At 41.8% G+C, this 22,895-nt stretch overlaps 1 protein-coding gene across 3 annotated transcripts in view; it reads right to left on the bottom strand.

Annotated features, from left to right (window-relative positions):
* Positions 1-4,926: 4,926 nt before the first annotated feature.
* The window catches only part of DLGAP1 (DLG associated protein 1), a 262,013-nt gene continuing 244,044 nt past the window's right edge, over positions 4,927-22,895 (bottom strand). For all 3 annotated transcript variants that reach the window (XM_075023063.1, XM_075023065.1, XM_075023064.1), the window contains 4 exons: positions 20,465-20,883; positions 11,101-11,192; positions 8,529-8,681; positions 4,927-5,646 (listed from right to left, as the gene is read on the bottom strand). In XM_075023063.1, coding sequence (XP_074879164.1) covers positions 5,437-5,646; positions 8,529-8,681; positions 11,101-11,192; positions 20,465-20,883 — 874 coding nt within the window. In that variant the 3' untranslated portion in view covers positions 4,927-5,436. The remainder of the gene's footprint in view (positions 5,647-8,528; positions 8,682-11,100; positions 11,193-20,464; positions 20,884-22,895) is intronic.

The following is a 22,895-nucleotide window of genomic DNA, read 5'->3' as shown; positions in this document are numbered from 1 at the left end:
GCTGGAAAGGCCAGTCACCTCATATTTTGCAGCTGGCATCCAAATGCATCCTGATGAATCAAGTGATAACAGCTACCTTCTCCTGCCGCAAAAGTGGCCAAGCAGCAGCACAGAAGAGGGGCTGTAAAAACTTCCTTGTCACAAACAAAAGCATGGGGAAAGGAAGGAAGGTGGTTGTGAATGATCTTGCTGTAGCAGGACAGCAATTTCTTTTTTAGGTCACTGGCATAGCATCAGACTAAAGGGAAAGGGGATGAATATGTTCAACTGTGGGCCCTGGTCCTAGGTTTGCCCAGTGCAAGCCCACTGGTGCATCACAGGCTGGTGGGGCTGACCTGACCCCATTACGTGATGCATAGTGGGAAAGGAGAACTTCACTTGTTGACTACACTCCAAATCATGTACAAACCTAGGATTTCAATAACAAATGCCAATAGCAGCAGAGCAGCCAATATTTTTATTATTAATTGCTATCAAAAATGTCAGTTCAAAGTCAACACCAACTCTTAACAGATTGATAGGTGAGCATGCTCCAAACTGACGGTTGAAATGCATTATTTGCCTATTGCGTGCTGCAAAAATAAATGTCTAGCAGGAGAGAACAGACTTGGGCAAACAAACTGACAACAAGTTATGCTTCTGGGGAAGGCTCATGATTTGATCTGGAAGGGAACATTGAGTATAAATAGGGATAAAGTTTACCTTAAGCATGCATGAAAGGCAGGGCTATGAGCCATGGTTTGGACTTCTTCATTCTTCTGCCAGAGAACAGCTTGAAACATACCTGCTACTTTATGCCCTCTGATCTGTTCTCATTACAAAAATATACCAGCTACCTCAGAAAGGTTTTTAAATAATAAAACATTTTTTTTCCATCCCTGGTGCATCATTTTATCACTGACCAATGAGAACATGAATTCCAGCAGCTGAAGAGAAATCCCTTCATCTCGGTGGTAACAAAACTTTAAGCAGAAGTTTCCCTGCCTATAGATCCCTGGCACAAATCTTTCTGATCTTCCTGTGCACAGTATCTAAGCACGGGCAGATGGTACATGGTGCAGCACTGGCATGCTATTAATATAACTATTAGGCTCTATAGACTGAATCAGAACCTGTTTAAATGCTGGTATAGCTATAAACATAATCCGGGATATATTTCTATGGGATTTAGTGACTGTCTTTATTTCACATACTGGGAAAACCCCCATCTGGAAGCAGGATTCCAATGAAGGGAAAGTCAGCTATCTCTGCCAGGGATCTCTTTCGCTCCCTGCATTTCAGCCATCACCCGAGATAAGAGCAAGATGAAGCGAATCAGTGAAGGGAAAAAGAAACAGGCTGTGGGTTCCTTGCTGCTTCTTTTGAAGTCACCAGTGTAACTCCTGACATCTTCAGCAGGGCTTGGCTGGGGTCTGTGCAGAAGCGCCTTTGAAGATTTTGCTAAGGCTCAAGGCCTTGATCATGGCAACATTTACGCCTGTGAGTAACTCTGTGCAGATGAGCACTACCAGGGCGCTCAGCGGGACGCTTCGTATGAGACTTTGCAGGAGCCTTCTTAAGCAATGAGTGCTTAAGAGAAACATTCTGCATTTATCCTTGACCACATCAAATGAAATGCCTTGGCAGTTCTGGGAGAACGAATTTGCATTGAAAACCCACAGCTCTTACAAGCAGTGCATTAATTATTTTATTAATTTGCTCTTTTTACATTATGGGAAACACTCATCTATTTACATTTTCCTGTCCACACACAAACCAGATGATAGATAATCCTATGGAAACCCAAATCGTTAAGCCATAAAACCACTCTCTTCTGTCTAAAGGCTTTCAAATTTGTGTCTTTTGTTTCAAATCAAAAAACATTTTTAAAATCACATTTGGGAATGCAGGTAGGCCCGTGATTTACATTCCAGTTAGTTAAAATATGCATTTGACCATTTTCCTTAAAAAAAACCCCAAACCAAAAAACCAATAAATTCACAAAGATACAGTTTAAATTAAAGTGATAATGCACATCAAAGCATTAAGGGAACACCAATAAATAAACTGAAATATATTACAAATAAATTATTTCTATTTACCTTTTCAAATATTAAAAATCTTTAATCCATTTCTTCATCTTTCTTTACAAAAAGATTATGAGAATTTTATGGAAACATCTGCAAAAAATATAATAAATACTTTTTTTTTTTTTTTAACTTTTGAAGCAGGAGACAAAAAGAACCTTTTCTAAAATTTCCCCGAGGAAAAAAAAAAGCAATAATTTAGTCCCAAAGTGAAACAGAATATAGGCATTTTTAATATACACTGGGTAGGTTAGACTAAAACCAGTTACAAATTATACTAAAACAGATGATAGAGCAAATATACTAGCATTAGTGTTGGTAAATGAGTCAAGTGGTTAACTAGTGGCATTCTAGGGGCAGAATTACTCTATTTTATATTTTCTAGTCTTGCTGTATATTTAATATTTTGCTAAAAAACTACGCAAACATTATAATACCCTCTCCAGCGCCAAATGAACTAGCAGGCATTCAGCTAAGAATAAATTCATTTAAAATAGATAAGAAAAATATTCTATGATATACAAATACAATAATTTGTAACATACAACACTAGATAGTCTTCGCTTTTCTGCATTTTTGAGGGGAGGGGGAACTTGCTGTCTATAAATTTCTGTAGCCACTTGTCAACCAAAGTCTTAACTCATCTTTCATAAAATGTTCACAAAACTAAGTAAGTCTGTGACACAGTTGTGAATGTGGACTCTCACCTGGATACTGCTTTGAATATTTCAGTACAAATGAGTTCCAAATAATTAATACTTCCTATGACTACATATGCTCAAAAGTGGCAGTTGGCACTATTACATACTGCAAACACGGTGATGTTTCATTGCTGCTAAAAGTTAAACGCAGTGTTTCAAAACTAGCAAATACACTGGTATTCAAACGCTTGGAGGGTCAAACCTTTTGAAGCTCCTGTAACACAAAGCACTCTAGGGTTACACTGGATTTCTGATTACTCTAGTTAAAAGTCTTTTATATATTAAATTATTAGCCCTTATCTTGTAAACCACAGCAGTAAATATTTGTGCCCTGTTTATAAAGACATAGCTCAGATATCAATGGCTTTGAGAGGTAGCAAATTCTCTAGTGGTTTTAGTATGCTCTCATGAAAATACTTGGTGCCAGAACCTATTACCTCTCCTATTTTCTTGAATAAAATTAAATTAGCACCTGGCTATGATGTCGTAGGAAAATAAGCTGTCTGGCATGGTCTCGATGAATAGTTTTAGCAAGAGCTTAACTTTTTGATGACAACTTTAAATGCTTTTTAAGTGCAAGCTGCAGAATTATGGCACCTGTGCAGCAGGATTTTTTATGGGACTGTCCATACAGGTTTGACAGCTGTGGGCATAGACAGCCTGCGCTGGCATGCAGCAATGGCTGCACCCTGTGCCCCTCCATGGGGGGGCTGTCCCTGTGCCTGTTCCCATCGAGAGCAGAAAGCAGCCTGCCTTCCTCTCCCATGTACCCCTGCCTTGGCAGCTGGGGCACAGAGCATGCAGGGACCAGCGGAGGGGTCCGGAAAGCATCACCACGGGGCTGCGCACAGACTGAGGGCCACACAGTGCTCCTCTGCCCCAGACCAGCCCCATCATCCAAACCAGCTCATGCTAATTCTGCTTTCAGCAGCACATGCCAGCTAGGCATGTGTGTGCACACAGTCTCACGCACACTCACACGCACGTATGCACGCACACAACCTGCTTTCAGCAACATGCCTGACACAGCTTTCCTAATGTTGGCACAAGAGATTTTGGTAGTGGCATGGTCAGCATCGCTCCTCGTCAGAGGAGATGGAGGACAAGCTCCTGCCTCAGCCAAGGGTGGCTGGGGGGGACAGACACGCAGGCTCCTCTCCAGCCCTATTGTCTGCCATTTCCCCCCACTATTAATGAGCTACTTGGGATGCATATTTTTCGTGATTGCAAAACAATGGCAGAAGCCAGGGTAGGAAGGCTTGTCATGAAAAAAATTAAGTTCATATTGATCCCATAACTTGTAAAAAATACTTTATTGTTCTTGTTCAAATGGGTATTTTATACTATTAAGAGGAGGCTGAATTAGAAACTTACTCCTAGATATGGACCATTTGGTGATAAGCAGTCTGAACTGTAGCATACAACTGGCTGTGGATTGAGCAAAGCAAGCCTGGCCTGAAAAGCATCAGAGGTTCCATGTACAGCAATTCGCCTACAGGTGTCCATGTGTGGCTGCATGGATGTGTGAGATTGGATGGTCCCACCAAGATTAAGACATCAACAAAACCAAGCTTTTTTTCTTTTTTCCTTTTTTTTTTTTTTTAACCAATATAATCCATACAATACAATACAAGAGGAATTGACAATACAGTACAATTTTAAAAATTCTTAATACTCGGACAAGAAAATCCTTCTTTTATATTATCTCTTCAACTGTCATTGCTTCTTATCTCCTTCCTTTTCACTCTTTTATTGCCTTTCAAAATAGATTATTTCCCTGGAAGATCGAGTTTACAATCTTCTGCTGATTGAAATGTTTAAGTAGTGATTGATGAAATAAAAATGAGGCAGTTTGTGCAGCTGTGAGTGTGCAGGTATATTTCCACAGGATCTTTTCTATCCCTCACCATCTCACCTGCGGGATATACTTCCACTTTTTTACCTCCCAGAGCTGTGTTTTTTTTCTCCCCCTCCTCCCCACTCCCGCCCCAGCCCCCTCCCTTTGTGTGACTCCTTAAATTCAGGTGAGAAGGTGTGATTCGGAGGTTTAGAATAAAGTGCGCCATCTGCTTTAAAAAAAACAGTAATATAAAGAAGGGAATCCAAGTCATAGCTCCTTTCATCTTTTGTGAGGAAGACGGCAGAGTCTGAAAGGATCACCCTGCATGACTGAAATTTCCAAAGTCCCCTACAGTTTGATATTGCTGTACACTGGGTAACAGACTAGCTTTAGGTCAACTAAAGATCATGAGTAAGTTAAACGGAGCATCTACTGTACAGGTGAGTGGGTATGTGGAAGTCTGAGCGCTGCGTTTATTTGTTTCAAACAGAAAAAAAAAAGAGGATCGTACTCGTTTACATGAGGCAAAGTGGCAGCATCAGTACATGTGACAAAGCATTGTGATGACATGGGCGAACCTTCAGAAAGCAAGGGTGATTAGAGGACATCTCTCGGAGGACCGACAACTACGCCACGGCAGTGGAGTTCACTGGGAGCATCAGGGTGGCTGTGTACAGAGAGAGGGGAGGGGCAGAGGGAGGGAGAGAGAGCAAGAGAGAGGAGGAGGAGGAGGTACAAATACTTCGTGGTGACCTTGAGCAGGAGCCTAGAGGGGCAGATTATACATGAGGCTTGTCTTGCCAGAGAGAGTCCTCCCAGTTGGATCCCTTCATAGCCTGGTCTGGGCTTCGGGGATGTATATCTCAATGCTTTCGGCGCTCTCGGTAGCTGAGTTCTGGCGGACCGATGCAGCGCGCTTGGCAGCCATCAGCCGTTTCCGGGCCTCTTGACGCTGCGAGCTTTCCAGAGAGCGTTCTCGTATGAGTGGCACCTGACCTTTCGATGGCTTCTTTGGCACTGGAGGAGGGACCCTTCTCTCCTGATCAAAGCAGAAGGTTAATGGCATTATACAGCTTCTCAGGGAAAGGCGGGAAAAACTAGGATACGTCAGTAGTTAGAACACACATTTTACCTAAGGTTTGTTAGCTCTTATCTGCCTTTCTGTCTTCAGTGAACTGGCTTTTGTGCTCAAGGGTTCATAAACACAGGGCAAGGGCAAAGGGTAGGGGAGGGCTGGCCGCAGTGCTACTTCTCCTCGGGGACCGTGCATTAAACGCCTGGCGCTGCCAGGGCCGGGGCCCTCACCGCTAACCACTTAGTGCGGCTCCCCGGGGTGGGGGGGGATCCAGGCGTCTCCTTCTGGTGCCAGGGACTAGAAAGGAGAGAGTGTCTCGGTCGCGGCCTCTTGCCGCCAGCACATCCGCCTGTGGCTTGGGAGCGGACGCCGCTCTCGGCAGAGGAACCCTGGAGGGCCCCGACTCCCAGGCTACCCTCTTCTATTCGTGCGTAATGCTAGGCACTCTTGCAACACGGAGACACCGTGGCTTTGGCGTTCCCAAATGCAGATGGGAACTAGCTGCCTGCAGCTGGTGCATCAGAATAAATATTTTTTAATAACACCACATATTTATGTATATATTTTGTAGTGGCTTAATGACCGCTCAAAAATCCCACACTTTGGGCCTCACTGTGCAAGCTCATAAACTCTAGCCTCCTGCTAAATAGGCATGACAAGCTACAATCAGCTAGAAATAGGAAAAACTGGTAGGAAAAACTTAAAAACCATTAAGAGAACATGCATTAATCATCATGGTGGCAGCTAGCTCCAGATATGCGTTCAACAAGGAGGACTTTTATGTATATCCTGGTGCATGTACACATACACACACACAAAAAAAAAAAACCCACCCAACAAAAAAACCCCCTCAGAGAGGATCTCTCTCGATAAAGAAAAGTGTATTCAGGTCTGAATTTCAGGCAGCCACAAAGACTTTGTCAAGTTAATTAGATTGTCTTTTAAGTTATATCCCCTTCCAACTGTGAACATGGTCTCTGAGCGAAGGGATTTTATCGCACTACAAAGGTCCCATTCTGCCCTTTTGTTTTCTCTCATGCTGCTCACAACAGCTTCCATGGCTCGAAATATAAAGGTGCTTAGTTACACTTATTCATACTTTGCTTTTTCTCTCCGACCAAGGATTAATCTATGCTGCTTAAAAACGGCCCAGTGGCAAAGGCCAAAGGCAACTGCAAATATCAATTCCACAGAAAGTTTGGTTTGTTTTTTTAATCCTTTTTAAGAAAGGACATGATCTGTTTCATCTAAAATCATAGACAAATGCTGTTGAAACAGGAACACAGTCAGTGTAATTCTTTAAAATCTTTACCTTCCTACTGTAGGTCCCTTTCTTCAGCACTACTTAACTTCCTTTAACCCGTTACAGTCTTCTTTTTGTTGGAAACTCTTTGAAATGTTTTTCAGAAGCAAAGAAAAGGCACATTTTTTTTAAGGAAAGCTCTCGTTTCTTACTGCTGCAATTGCAAACACTCGGCCTACCCGCTTTACTGTAAAAGCTAATGAAAGACCATATACCAGCGTTTCTGTGCATGCATGTTTGATGGTTTTAACTTCCTTTTCTGATAGATACTGAAAAAAAAAAGAAGATAAGAAAATGACTTGCCTTCAGTACCTTGGGCTAGGAAAACACATTCCCATTCATTCCCCTACAAAACACACTAGGTGTACACAAATGGTGTGAACATGGCACTCCTAAGTCAGGAATGAGTATTTAGTCTTGATCGGAGGAGGAGGGAGAGTGCTACCAGCACTGCCTTTGCAAGCTTCCTGCTGCAAGATTAATGGGGTTTGATATTATTATGGTTATTTGTCCAAAAGAAAACACCACTTTGGTCATCAGCAGCCAGCTGACTGTAAGTTGGGGCAGCCCGGACTCCTGTCTGAGCCACTGCACCTGTAAGTCACGTTCCCCCTCCTTCTGGTGACCCTACCTGTTGTTTGTATTCATTGCTATCAGACCAGCCACACTGGAAATTCAGCCATCAAATTACATACCTATAGAAGCTCAACATTAGACCGTTGATTCCTCTAGGAATGGGTCTGTCTTTTAAGGATTTTCTGAAACATTCGTGTATTTTGGCACACCCAAGTGCTGTTTGTCTCGATGCAGATAGTGAGGAAAAAATAAGGCAATGGTGCCAAATGAGAATGGAAAGTGAAATGTGGCTCACACTTGGAGATGTGGTAGTTTTTCATGGTGACGGAAGAAGACTACATTTAAAAAAAAAGACCAAAGCTCCAGATGATTTTTATGCTACCTTGGGTAAACGACACTACCAGCAAAGTGAATCTGTTTATGAACTCACCCATTAAAAAAACCCCAAAATAAATGAAAAACAAACAAACGGACAAAAAAAATTTAGTTCTTTCATGTAACATTTTGGAAGGCATATTTTTGATATTGCTCTGTTTGTAACCTTGGTACCAAAGTCAGCGATGGTTACAGTGATTCCCTAATTTTTTCAGTAACACAACCTAGAACTCTTGCTATATGCAATAATATGAACCGTAAATGTGATTTATTTAATTTTAAGAATCAATATATAAGGCAGTTCCTTCCAACGATTGATCGTCTAATATGATTAAATGTAAAGCTTAACAAAGTACCACATTCCCATTATCCGATTCACAAAGACAGATTTGGTTTAAAAATATGCCTGAAACATATTACAGATAATATCCCAGATGATTATTATGTAAACATTGTTATTACAATGAAATTAATTTGATATGAGCTTCATTTCACATTTTTAACGTCAACGCTGTAACACAGAGGCCTATTTAATCTGTCCAGTATTTGTGCAGGGTTTTAAATGAAGCATACAAAATCTACAATGTTCTACCTTCTTGTCATGAGGATCCATCTGTTTCCAATTATTGGCCTTTAACTGATGAAGTTCATCAAATTTCATACTAATATTTTCTATGGACAACTGCAGCATATCCCAAAACCCTGCTAAATCCTGGGAGGTCGGCCGTGGATGTGCATTAGGATTCTGTGCAACAGAAGAAAAAAACACATTGGTTTTAGTACCTCTTAATGTAAAGCATTTGTGCAAATGGTTACGAATCTTGCTAGCAAAGCAGTTCCAGCAGATCCAAGTGATCGGAGAGACACAGAGAAGCAAAGCGGAGCTCTACTTACTGGCAGAGTTTTTTTCATGGAGTCTGGCTCAGTGTTGAGCTGCTGTGCCCCTGCAAGCTGCCACTCACTGAAGGCAGTGGCCAGCCCCTTTGGACCACGGGGAAAGGGCATGTGGCAGGTCTCCCATGGCAGGATCTGCCTAGGGATGTTCCTGGGCCCAACCAGTGATATCCCAACCACACTGAAATCAATTGCCAGCCTCCTCTGCACTTACATGAGGAAATGTTCACACTTGTAAAAAGACTGATACCTGTGCAAATGTACATTTGCTGCACGTGCAAATAGTGACATACCGACGCGTGAACGCTTTTTCCATACCCTGAGAACCTAAGGTCTACAAAAATACACCATGTGAAGTAAAATTGCCCCTTACACACCCCAGGCCAATTTCTTCATGTTTTTTTGACAAGAATAACCTCTGCAGGGTGAAAAGCTTAGAAGAGAACATGCAGAAGCACAGTAATCCCATTTTTACAGGTGCATTTTTGGGAAGAGTGAGACTGGGACGTGTGTGGGGAGTGTTGCTTTGCGTGTGCAAACTCAGTCCAGTTCATCAGCCCAAGAGTATTGCTCAGAAGAGCACACCTGGACTGTTAGCATCTCCAGTGCAGCATGGGCCAGAGGATGGTGACCCAAGAGGTCCTGTGCTGTCTTCTGTCCCTTCAGCGCAACCCAGCTCTGAACATTTTCTGCATGCAGTGAACATTCATGAAATGGTCCCTGCTCCGCTGGCAAAGTTCCTATGAGGGAGAGCTTTCTACAGGATGTGTCTCTATAAGCTGGTTTCCAACTGAAACTCTTCAAATAAAAACAGGTGTTGCATACACTCACTTCAAGCATGTTTTTTTGTAAATGCTGAGGAGTCCCTACACCAATCTGAGTCAGCAAGGTTTCATGGGTGCTGTGGCCTTGTAAGATTACATTGATATATTGTTATTAATTAATAAATACATTATTATTAGAACCTTGCATGTTGTTTTACATGGCTCAAGTTTTACTCTGTGTTAAAGTTTTCTCCCTCACCAGAAACAATAAACCCAAAAGAGTCAGTTTCTTGCCTTCTTATGAAATTTCTTGCACTTTTCACAGCTGACAAATGATTTTGCTGGGATGATTATACTACCAAAGGAGCAATTATTGATGACAATAAAGCATATATTTTTAGATTCATAAGGAGACCAGAGATTACAGTTGGATCCCTAGTTTTTCAGTGCTTAACACTAGCAGGTTGCCTAGTTGTAGGCCTTTATTTACAAAAATGTGCAACCAGAATGCTTTTTCAATTTTTGTATTAAGAATTGGAAGGCTTATTCAGACAGAGCCAATTTCTGTTGCATTTGTCCACTGAGGCAGATTCTAGTCTGGGACTTGATTCCAGAGGTGCATTAACTGAAGTGGAAGACGGTCACCCCACTCTGGTGAGTATCACAGGGTTTGCCTTCCCTTCCCTATTCTATGCTGACAGAGAATGATGCTCTATGCTTTTGGGGCTTCTAAGAATCTATGCCAAAATTGTGAATTAAATTTATTGTATCTACTCTGCAAGGATGGACTGTTAATTAAAAAGTTTGAAAATTTTTATAAGTGCTGGCATTTTTGAGAATACTGCTTTAGATACTTGGTGTGAAATGTATTTTTATTTATCAACAGGAATATAATTCTGATTCTACTACTAGTACTACCAGCATAAAAATAGCAAATAATAATAATAGTGGTAGCATATGCCAATTACATACAGTAATAATAATGATAAAATACTGGCTTTTTTTCCTCTTTACCCTTTTAGCACTCTGGAAAATTATTTTTCTTTCTTTCACTATTGGGGTTGTGGAACATGAAGCACCAACTTTCAGTGTCTGATTTCCTGGTATTTCTGTCTTGTTTAATACAGGTGGCATCGGGGTTATATGGGAAAGCCCCACTCATGAGACTTCTCGTCCACCCTGAAAGACCTTAAGGTCTTTTACCCAAATATCTCTGTGCCCATGCAACCTGAACTCAGAGGTCAAGGAACAGATCCTTGCTCCTCTGAAATCAGTAGCAGAGCCTCAGTGATATTTCACCCGAAGCTTTTGCCTGTCGTTATTTTCAGGCTCTCAAGCTATTGTGAAACTTATGCTGACTTCACCAAGTTTCACAGAGTTACTCCCAAATTCATATCAAGGCCTTTACTGGAAAAATTACCACGTTAGAAAATCTGTCTAGTTTAGGCATGATTATTCAGAGGTTGTAAAAGGCACACAACGGTGTCTAGCAGAAAAGTTACATACCAGGTTTTCTTCGCAAAGTTCTCTGAACTGGTAAAATTTCTGAGCCATGAGAAGCTGGGCACTGCCCACTGCAGTTCGAATTTTCCCTAGAACTGAGAGAAAAAGAAATGTAAGTCACAATGTTTTCTTTGCAGGCAACTAAAACCCTATAAAAAGAGAGGAGAAAGCTGTGCAGTAGTCAGCTCTGGCTTTCAAAAAGCATGTTATCTCTCAGTCACAGATTAGAGAGAAACTGATAAATCTAATGCCAGATCTGCACTAGGCAAAAATACTAATCTGTTGCTGCATCTTACTCTCATTCCCCCAGTGAGACCAGTTGTAATCAGCAAAGAGTGCTTCCATGGCAGTATAAACACAGCTAATCAAAAGCTTTTGCAACCTGTATAGAAAGCTCACCAGAACTTACACCTCTTGTCATCACTGTGACCCAGGCTCAGACATTAAATACAAACCCAGCTCCCTGTGCAAGGACATGCAGCTTTCAAAGCCTGTGATGCCATCTACACTGTTTGGAAAACATTGCATCTACCAGCATTTCTGCCACCTCGCTTAGCAACTTGGCGCCTTGGTCCCAGATTTAGCTGAGTGTTGCTTGATCTGAGCTCCTGAAAGGGAATGGTGATTTTAATGCACACCGATGAATCTCATTCAGACCCTCTGAGTATTCTGCATGAGCACAATCTGAAGCAGCTTCTGCCTTTGAATCAGGATGTCCAGGCACGCTTCAGGGAGAGATCACACACTGTCCTCTCTTCCTTGCTGGTGACCTGGAGGGAGGTGTTAGAGTCCTAGCCCAGCTCCTGTGCTGTTTGGGGACTCCTTTGTACAGACATCTGGGTACTTATGGTCTCTTTGGACTGACTGAGCGCTGTGAAGGACTGCAGTGAACCAGAAGACAGCCCATAGTAAATGCATCTGAACAAAACAGGAGCTCATACTGTTTTGGTTGCATTCAACCTCACTGAAAGGGTGGGGTTTTAGTGCTTGCAAGGGGTAGTTGGGAATACACTACCCAAAACTGAGGCATACAGTGGTGCATTCAGAGACTTTTCCCTGGGGAAGTCTCTGAATTTCCCTGCATTTCCCTGGGGCTTTGTTGAGCTCTGGTCCACAGGGAGTGTGTGCGCACGTGTGTGTGTGTGTGTGTATGTATGTGAAAAAAGAAGCAAGCATGCAGAAACAGGGCAGAAAGACAGAAAGACAGCATGGCCTCAACTAGCAGTAGGACAGTGAATCCAGAAAAGAGAGTGTGATTTTGAGGACTGCTGATTGAAAGAAAATTGATGCTGTGAGCAAGAAAGCAGCTACTGGTTTGCTTGAGACTTTCAATGCTCAGGAAAAAAAGCAACAACTATGCTATATGCAGTGTCTTTAAATAAACATGTTGGCATCACGGATATATCTGGCTCCATCATTAATTTTCCCTCTCAGCTGCAGTAACTTATTATCCCCCAATTCTCTGGTTAAATATTGATTTTAAAACTAATTAAATTACTAAAAAAATTAATTACCACTTCTTTAATGAAAAACATGAATGGCAGCCACTGTGTCACAATTTTCACTATCATTTCTACTCATAGATATTTGCATTCTTCCAGCCCTCAAATAAACACAGCAACTTTCCCAGGACAAATTTACAGTCTGGATACATGAGGCAGGTGAGGGAGGAACAGGAAAAACAAAGAGATGAAGTGGCCTGCTCAAGGTGAGTGAATTGTTGGCAGAGCCTAGAAGAGATACTAGTCCTAAACTGCCATTCTCTGTAGCATCCCTTGGGCATGGTCACTTTTTGTATAAAACCTAACACAATGTTAGCAGAGCTCCACTGGGAAAATACTGCTATGTATTTTGACTTACCACAATGAAAAATAAATAAATAGAGAAATAAATAAACACAACTTTGCTATAACCCCTTCTAACAACATTTTTAGGGTCTCACAGTCCTGTGACCGGCCGCAGTGCATGATGGTAGCTTGCGACCAGAATGCCACTGTGCAATGTTTGGCAAGAGAAAGGCCACTCCACAGGATTCACTTGCATAGTCACACACTAAGCAAACTGGCACAAACACTCGTGATGAACTGAAACCCGACACAAAGCAGTACAAAATCTGTGTTCTGCTCCTCCAAGGCAAATGGCTTTTCCTTCAGCAGCCTTAAAGCTTGCTTCTTAAGGCTGCTGAAGGAAAAGTGGGATGTGGACTTCATTTATACTTCAGACATATGAGAGGGGGGGGGAAAGGGGAGGGAAGAGAGAGTATTTGCAAATTTTTTTCAGAAACTATAGGGGAGAGGTCTGTGAACATGCACAGAGCTCAGACTTTCATTTTGTTCCCAGAACTGAACTCAGCACTGCCAGGAAATAGCCGTGAGCTGGAAGATTCACTAAGCAGAATATTTTCAGCATATTGCACAGGGAGTTTTGCACACAACTCTCATTATTGTTAGCAAGGCTTGCGTGTCTAATTCTATGCGCACAGTGCTGAAAATGGACCCCTTGGTGTGTCTAGTCATTTATGCAACCCAATATGCAAACCGCTCAACTGAAAGGACTTTTCAATAGTAGGAGGAGCTACTCCGGGAGCTTTCATGTGGTTCCCATTGTAATGAAAACTCTTCCCACTGAGTATATTTGGGAACAGCTGCCTCATCTGGAGCGTGGCCACTCTGATGCTTCCCAAGACTTGAGAAGGAGAGAAAAAACGGTCTCTTGACTTCTCAGGACAAAAAAAAGACAAGGCAGGCTCTTCCTGGAAACCTGCACCACCTGACTTGAATATCACATCCCAAGCACGAAGAAATGTAAATATACCTTGTTGGTGATGGATGGGAATGTGCGCCTTTCTTTGAGGGAAGAAGAGCTTAATATTCAGAGATCTCAGCAAAGGGAAAAGGAAGTCCTTGTCCTTGGCTGCCTAGCGACTGGCTATTTGCCTAAAAACCATCATCCCAGCTGACTGTGGGATGCATGCTGATGCTGTTCTCTATTGTTGCCACTTCTGCTGTAGCTGTGGCTGTATCTAGTCAAGTGTCACTGATTCCTTGCCCCTCCAAAGCAAGTGGCCTGTTAATGTGCAACCCGTCAATAACCAACTCTGTCACGGAAGTTAGAAAAAAAAAAAAAGACAAAGCATGCGAAAGACTGAAAGGACTCTCTCCAGAAGGCACAAAGCCTTATCAATGGCCTAGGCTTTGTTTCCAAACCCACGTTGCTTTTAGTGTTTCAAGGCAGAATGCTAGTTTCCCTTACTCAGTTAAAACCTCCAGTGCCAAAGAGAAAGGCCAAGGTGTAGTAAAAAAATCAAAAAGTAAAAATAGACTGATACTTTCTTAGGAGAAAAGCCTGCAAGGTTTGAAGCCAAATACCAAGAAAGTAAATGGAATTGCAAAGATAATACTCAAAACACATCAGAAAAAGATCAGAGAAATCTTTAACAGCAAGGGAAATGGGGTACAGGAGAAAAACATAAACATTCAAATTGATGTGTTTGGCTAATAGGATACAAACAAAATGTATAAAACCAAGCAACAACAAAAAATACTGACCCATCAAGATGCAATCATAATGGATTTAAACACCTATATAATGTTATTCATGCCTGCTTTCTATTCCATACAGGGTTATACAGCACACTCAACAGCGTTGGATCTGAATGCCTTCCGGTAATGCATTAAGCAACAGTATTAACATCCATCATATGCTTTGCTGTCACCCCATCCCCAGGGGGAGAAGAGTGTGTACTGCAGTGTTTTGTTTTTATAGTTTGAATTTTTCCTTCCCCCACCACCCCAGCTCCTTGCTTTGACCTCTCTTCCTTGTAAACCCAGTTCTCTCCTGTGACGACTTTTAAGAAATAGACAGTTATGTCTATTCTGGAAGAACTGCTTCGGTATAGCTATTTTGATACAACTCAGCTATTGTGGAGTGCCTCCTCACTATTATTGTTCTTGACTAGGTGTTGCAGAATGTTATTCTAGGGTAGACACATGCAGTGAATTTCCTTGTGTCTCTAACCCTGCAACCTGTTCTCATTTTTAAAACGTTCTTAAATATAGACTTAGACTATGTGCTGTTCAAGCAATAAGTTCTTGCTTCTCTTTGTTCTAAGAACCACATAGGACCTACTTTGGGATTGTAGAGCTCTATGTGTTTCCCCCCTCCATGTTTTCATGGGAAAAGAAATGAAACAACAAAAAAAGAATTGCAAACACAAGCAAAAAAATGGTGATATTTTCATCTGCTCTACCTGGGAAGGAGACTGCATGTGTAACAAGGATAACAAAATACAAGAAAACAACAACAAAAACCACCTGAAGTGATGTGAAAAGTCATCACATCATAGAAGCCACTGGATAGAAGGAGCAGCAGCATTATTTGGCCCTAAACCACAAACTGATCTGTTTGCATTTCAAACTTTGACAGGCCCTAGGGTCTAACAAGTGACAAAGGAGGCACTTTAGGACTGTGACTATCAAATGCCCTTAATGTGAAAACACCTGGTTGGTAGGTAGGGCACAAGCTAGGGAACAGAAGCCCGGCGGCTTGCTCATTGCCCCAGGAGCAAGTGGCAGGAACAATAGCCGAAATTACAGGGACACAGCCTGACATTTGCGTTGCAGATGTTGGCTGAGCATTGTGCATATGAAGCAATCCTGCCATAGAGTTGTCACAATCCATTTCCAAGCCAGGATGGACCAGCGTTTTAGCCTATTCATGTTGACAGACCTACATTTAAATAATGCCAACCATGACAAAAGCCAGGAAATTCAAAGTTAAAGCTACTACTCAGGTCTTTTAAGCTCAGCTGTTAAGGAGAAAACAGCCAAATGGAGCAACCATGGAAGGCGCAGTCCTAGCTTTGAGTCATATATACTTATAGCAGTGATCTCATTGAAATTAATAGGGCTGTCTGCATGAGTAAATGCTGTTCACTAGGAGTAAAGCAGTTTCCATGTGTTCTCTGGCTTACTTGGTTTTTATGAGCACACTTCATGTTTTTTCCCTGACTAGATTGTTTCCTTGCTTGTGGATTTCTCTTTTTTCCTTGCTAGCCTTTGGACACTGGCAGGGCTTCCAACCAGGAGCTGGATTTCCTTGGAGAAAACCAGAACAAGAAAAGGACGAGTCAGGCATACAGCCAGACGCACATAGCCAGGGGGATTCCAGCAGGACTCTGCCACATGTCGGGCTGGTGACGGTCCCTCTGCAAGGCTGCATCAGCGCACTGCAGGACAAGGCTGCCTCCCTCCTCTGGGCGGCAGGGACCAGGACAGCTTGGGGATGCCCTGCAAAGGACGGGCAAATGGTTTTCCTTGCTCATGGCTCAGAGTGACTGCATGGGTCTCCTCTTCTTTTGCCATGCACAACTACTATGAAAAATATGTCTTTTCCTTAACTTTCTTCTCTTGTGTCTAGCCTTCACTCTTTAAGTTTGCCATTGAAACAATCAAAACAAAACAAAACAGTAGAAAGTGTGCAAGCATTGCATAATTTGCCAGAACTGGCTGAATTTGCAGAGATTCTGGTCCTAAGCAGCGAGGTTACTGCAGATTAGAGGTCAACCTTTGTTTGCAGACTAGCCCAGAGGAGTATAATATACATACAAGACAGTTATAATGACATATCTTGTCAGAGCCTTGGTTTTCTGTTTTAGTTTTTACTTGATTGGCCTAACTTGTCTTGCCACTAAACCCACATTACACCTGACCTGTGGCGAATCAGGCCCACTGTTTGCTTCCAATGGTTATCTTTGCATTGAAGCCACATTACAACCCCATGTGAAAAAGAAACATTTCTGAAGGGGAAGCAAAATGAAGCCCTCCAGTTTTTCCAGAAAGGTTAATGCCCCACGTGAAATAAAAACAACAGCAAAAAATCCAGCAAAAGCCAGGCTGAGGCCATAGGTGCATGTTCCTGTGCCCACTGCATCTGGGGAAAAATGTGGTCAGAGACTGCTTGCTAACAGCGCTGCATGGGGAGCCAGGCCTGTTGCTGCTATTTCTGTGTGTAATTGGTTACTCCAGAGGCCTCATCCAAATAGTCACCAGCATCAGCAGCGAGGCTCTGACTATATGAAATTTTTCAGGGGAGAGGTAGGAGAGAGCAGAGGGTTGAGGAGAAAAAAAAAAAGAAGGTAAACAATTGATATCACCTGAGGCCTGATCCAAAACATCAATCAAATCTCACAAGTTGTTTAGCCCCATATCTCTAACATCTTTTTTTTTTAATGAGAGCCCTAGAGTTTGTAGCCAACATCCCTGTAACAGCAAAATACACAGAAACAATATCAAGTATCCTAGCTCAAAGCGTGAGTGGTATTCATCTGCCTGTTATACATGCTGCGGCTTTATCAGAAAATGATTTCAGATAAAACCAGAATATACTATACAATAAATAATTCATGGCAGAAGGGGAGCCACATTTCTCTCTATATTGGCATTTCATCGTGCAGCCACTGAACCACAGCTTGTTTTTATACACAGCAGCAGACTCCATTTCCCAGCTAGAAACATTCAATCCCATCTGGTAGATTCATTCCCAGCTAGATAATACCCAACGTATCTATGTAACATACAAGCTACTGTCAAACAGCAGCGAGCCGTCTCCCTGAGACAGCTGTTTTGCACAAGGGCCGCATTGTCTGGAGGAAGCGCGGATCATTTTACGTGGAGCGCTGGGGGGACGAGCCCTCTGTCAGCTGCCATGGCGTCAAGAAAACCTCGCTCATCACACGTTCTCATTATTTTGTTATCTGGCCAAACACACGCTGGGGATGTCAGGTTGAAAACAAAGGATGTGTTCCCTGCTCTGGTTATATTTCATTAGGAAAACCAAAGCAAACGCACCTCATCTGCTCTTTCCTCCCTCTCTTCAAAGTTTATAGATGTATGAAAAACACATATTTCGGGGCAGGGTTTGTAACAGCCAGGCTTTTGTTTCTGGCGCTGCTAAGCGGGCAGAGTGGCCCCAGCCATATGCTTTTCCTTGGCACCAGGTAGAGCAGGGCATGCTGTGCCGCAGCAGAAAGCCCCGTGCAGCCTCTGCAGGAGGCAGCTGCCACGTGCTGGAGCGGCCAACAGTGTCACACCAAAACCAGTACCTCACCAGTGACCACAAAACCCAGGTAACCCCTTTCCTCCTCCTGTTTCTAGAAATCACGAGAAGTGCTTCATGTCAGAAAAATGAAGAGGAGGAACAATCTGCAGGACACATGCCATGCATGCTGTAAGGAGGCATTGCGAATAGCCAGCCTAACCACTCCTTCCTCATAACTGACTTCTCCCACTGATTGCTCAAAATAAGAGCCCTTTAAAATTATCATGTATCAAAGACACCAAGACACTGAGAGAAAATTCTGTACATGGACATACACATTCTGCATGTATCAGTCTTGTAAAATTCACTTTATGTTCTTTTCCCAAGGTGAACAACTACTTTGGTGCACAAAGTTTGTAGGTTTTTCCATTATTATCAATTCATAGAATCACAGAAAGGTCAGAAGGACCTTTAAACATCATCTAGTCCAACTCCCTTGCCATGGTCAGGGACATCATTCACTAGATCAGGTCTCAAAGCCCCATCCAGCCTGGCCTTGAACACTTCCAATGATGGGGCATCCACAACTTCTCTGGGCAACCTGTTCCAGGGTCTCACCACCCTCATTGTGGAAAATGTCTTCCTTATGTCCAATCTAAATTGTGGCAAAGAGAAAGCAAGTGGGTTTTTTGACTTGGACTTGCAAATGTTGTGTATTCCCTATTTGTTATGTGTTCATACTCCTTTTTCAGTCTAAAATCTCTTAGTTCATGGGGTTTATTTCTTGCATACTAACAACAGATAACCTTTGTATTCTGATACATTTTCAAAGAGATTTTTGAATGTACTGATGACGTAAATTAAAAATTAGGTTCAAATACTATAAAACTTGGGGAATCTGGGTCTGCTTTGAAGGCTAATCCTTCTATATTTTTCCCTCAGAAGAAATTGTTAGCCTATTATATAACAGAAATTTTTTAGAAATAGAAAATCTTAACATACCTTAATGTTAAGGTTATCTCATATTTCCATTAGAAGTCAATTTCCAGTTGCTTACAATAGTGTCTAACTTTAACTATCTAGATCAAACTTCTCTATGGTTGTTTCTTTCATTAGATTGAGTGGAAAGTTCCAGCAGAAACAGCTAAGAATAACAGAAATATTTCTAAGAATTTAAAAAAATATATTTTTTTGCCAGTGTTAATTCCTTTCCATAAATCAAAACCTTCACATCTCAAAAGAATTCTAGCGCCACCCTTCTTGAAAGGAAGGGTTAGAAATTTGGAAGAAGCAATCCTGGAGCTGAAGTAGTAGCCCTTGCTTTGGTAGGAGCTAACTTGGGGATCGGAAAATTGTTATTTGTATATCCAGGAAAATACACTTAGGTGTGTCTAAATTACACAATATTGAACTCTCTATATGCAGCTGCTCCTTACTGTTTTCTAGAAGCTCTCTGTTAGAATTTGAAAAAGCTTCATTCACAAGGAGCATGCTCCTAAGCTCACAGGTTTACCTATGTCCAGAAGTTGGCAGCTATCAATCAAACTGCTCCTTGTGATGGAAATAAATGGAAAAAAACTTCCATTTTGACTGGGAGAAAAAATTCTGGACAAGGAGGCACATGTTCAGCTCTTCTTCCCTAATTAGAGTGAATGAATAAGACCTGAGCTACCCAACCCTTCTTACTAATGAAGGCTTACTAGACATTCCCATTACCTGACAGGTAGGGTAATACTTCTGGCAGCAGTGACAACTGAGATGTAGTTTGCATGTGTGCGTTTTTTATCACAGAATATGGAGACCTTGTTTTATCAGGAAGATCAAAGAGGAATGAGAACTGCAAGGGAGATGAAGGGAGGCTGGAGAGGGGAAGAGAGGGAGAACAACTTGGAAGCATGACTGAAATCTCTTTCAGTTGGGAGAAGCATCTGAAGACTTTGATGCCAATCACCATCTAAAAAGACAACTAAAATATGAATTTAATGAAAAGGAACTAGAATCTGTTCAATTATATTCTAAGGTTATGAGAAGTAATTTCAAATGGAAGAGTTAAGAAACATTAATACTACAAGATCCCTAGCCACAACCTCCTAATTATCCATTGAACTATGCAATCCCAAAAGCTAATACCTTTGGAGTTTCAGAAGTGCCGAGCATTTGCATTCCCTGTCAACTTTAATAAGGATTATTATATACATACATACAGTCCTGTTGAGAATCATGACCATAGCTAAATAAGAAAGGGCACGATACAGAATTCACTGGAGTAAATGTGACCTATATTAAATACTTCTTTGTAGTTTCAATTTTATTGTACGCAGTTACTTACTGTCCTCTGGTAAGTTGTTTTCCCGTTCTTCTCTCTCCATCTGTTGGCACCAGCCCTCCATACGATCTCTCTCTGCCTGAAGTAGCTTCAGAAACCAGTGGCCATCTCGTGGGCACACTGACCTTTGAACAGCTTCCAGAGGATCTTCGGTTATAGAGTCAATCCAGGGGTCAGGAGGAGGTAAAATTGACGGATCAAAATCTGTATCAAAGTCATCATCCACTGCACATGCATGGTAATGGTTTCCTGACCCTTGTATGCTAACCGTAGAAGTACTTGCATCTCGGGAAAATTGTCTTGATATTTGTCCAGAACATGTATTGTCCTCTTGAGGGTCGATTACTTCAAAGTTCTCATGGAAATCCAGGTCTGCTTGCACAGCTGTTGTTACACTGTTAGATCGTGTAAACCTGCGAAAGCTTTGGAGAGCACAAACATGAAATGTTTAGAAAGCTTTTTCTAGGTAACTCAGTAAGAAAGGAGTTATTAAGATTCTGCCACTCCTCCTAAGACTGACAGTCATGGCTTTCAGTGCTACATTCAGGTGCTTTTTCTTGAAATGGTCAGCATAAACTTCTTTTCTCATTGCAAGCCAACAAGCAAGCATCTCTTTTTTCCATGCAAACTCACTGTTTATTGAGGCAAGTACCCCTAGTTGTTGTGTGGTTTAACAAAGCCAGAGGCTAGCCCAAGAGACAGCTAATAGTGTCAGTAGCTCAGGATTTTAGGTTACCAATTAATGAAAAGTTAAAGGTCCCCAATTTTAAGAAGTGGCCTATCTTTTAACTTTTAAAACTCACACCGCTTTGAAGTTACACACCCAAACTCACAAGCCACATTTAAAAATCATACATGTAAGATTGATAAGATAGTAATATCAATGAGCCCACTATCTACGTAACGTTATACATTCCATTTATAAAGAAGATAAGTATTTTTAACCCAGATAAGTATTTTGTATTGCTTCTTCATAATTTCTCTTCATAATTATGTACCTGCTAATCTCTCACAATTTTAGTGCCTATTCCCAGTGTTCAGACATATGTTTTTCACATTCAACCTTCAGTTTCAAAATGGTCTTCGCTTTTTCACCAAAGCTAGCATTCTCAGTCACTATTTATGTGACCCTCATTGTGATGGCTGCTACCCTGTAGGTAGTTTCCTTTCACCTTCCATATTTTCCCTATGTTGGAACCTCTGGGTGCAGAGAGCAAACCCTGAGGGTGAAGACAAAAGCAGGGGAGAGACAAGGTTTGGGGCTTTGAGTTTGGGTGGGTTTTCTTCATGTAAACAGCACTCTGAATTCTGCAGTCCAAGGCTTCTGAGGTGAACAGGCTGATAGAGAAGGAGCAGAGGGAAGTGTAAGGAGTAAGAGACACCTAATACAGTTGCAGGGGGTAGTAGTGAGAGCAGATATGACAAGCAATGAGTGGAAAATCTGCAGGCAAATAATTACAGAGTTGGGGTAACTCTAGAAACTGATACACTGAGGAACACAGGAAAACAAGATAAACAGACATCTGTCTTGCCCCATGATGATAAAGAAGGTAGGACCATAAAGTAATTAATGTAGATGTTATTTAAATTACTAATATTTAGGCTTCATAATTAGCATAGTTTTGAACTGAATAGGGACAGATTCCCACCCCTTCTTTTTACTAATCCAGGATGCCTGTGCACTCATGCAGCTAGTAGTTAGCTTCTAATTTGTTCACAATCTCACATTTACTCTTGAAACCAGTGTTATGACCCAATTCCCTATGATATTTTGGTTAGTTTGAGCTGAAGCAGCAATGAAAATGCTGAGCAGACAGGTGTGCTGGATGCTGGGCACCATTTCACTCCCTTTCATTTACATTCCACCTTCCACTGAAGAGCAATAGCCAATTAGACAAGTGCAACTGACAGCAAAACTTCATCAAGTGTATTTAGTCTGCAACGGGGGAGGGAGCAGATGGAAGGATGTTGAGGGAGAATTTCACATCCTATATACCTGATGCACCCAGATACCTCAGGAGAAGTGCAGCAGACTTCAAGGAGGACTGTACCAGGTCCTGCTGATGATAGAGGAAATTAGTGGGTGTTGATCTGGGGCTTTGAGAGGAGTAGAGCAAGCAAAACAGGAGTTGAGAAGGGTTGTCTAATTAAAAAAAGGCCAATTCCTCTGCAAAGGAAAGCTCAAATTAACTTCTCAGCCACACCAGTCCCTGGAAAATTTTAATAATAGACTGTGTACATATTTTTTTATAATGGCCTAGAATACAAACATTTTAATATAGTGCCTGCTGCTTGCAGTCCTTTTGAAGCAGGTGTTGTTAAATGATGCAAAAGTCATGGCTGTGCCACCACCATTTTGCACAATATACACCTGAAAAATATGGAGTGAACAGAACTCTCCAGCTTGGTAGTATTTATCCTTTGACAAGCAGAG

Source organism: Buteo buteo, chromosome 3 (genome assembly GCF_964188355.1).
Source record: "Buteo buteo chromosome 3, bButBut1.hap1.1, whole genome shotgun sequence".
Classification (NCBI taxonomy): Eukaryota; Metazoa; Chordata; class Aves; order Accipitriformes; family Accipitridae; genus Buteo; species Buteo buteo.
The sequence above is the reverse complement of the archived record's forward strand: the minus strand, read 5'-3'. Positions and strand labels throughout refer to the sequence as shown.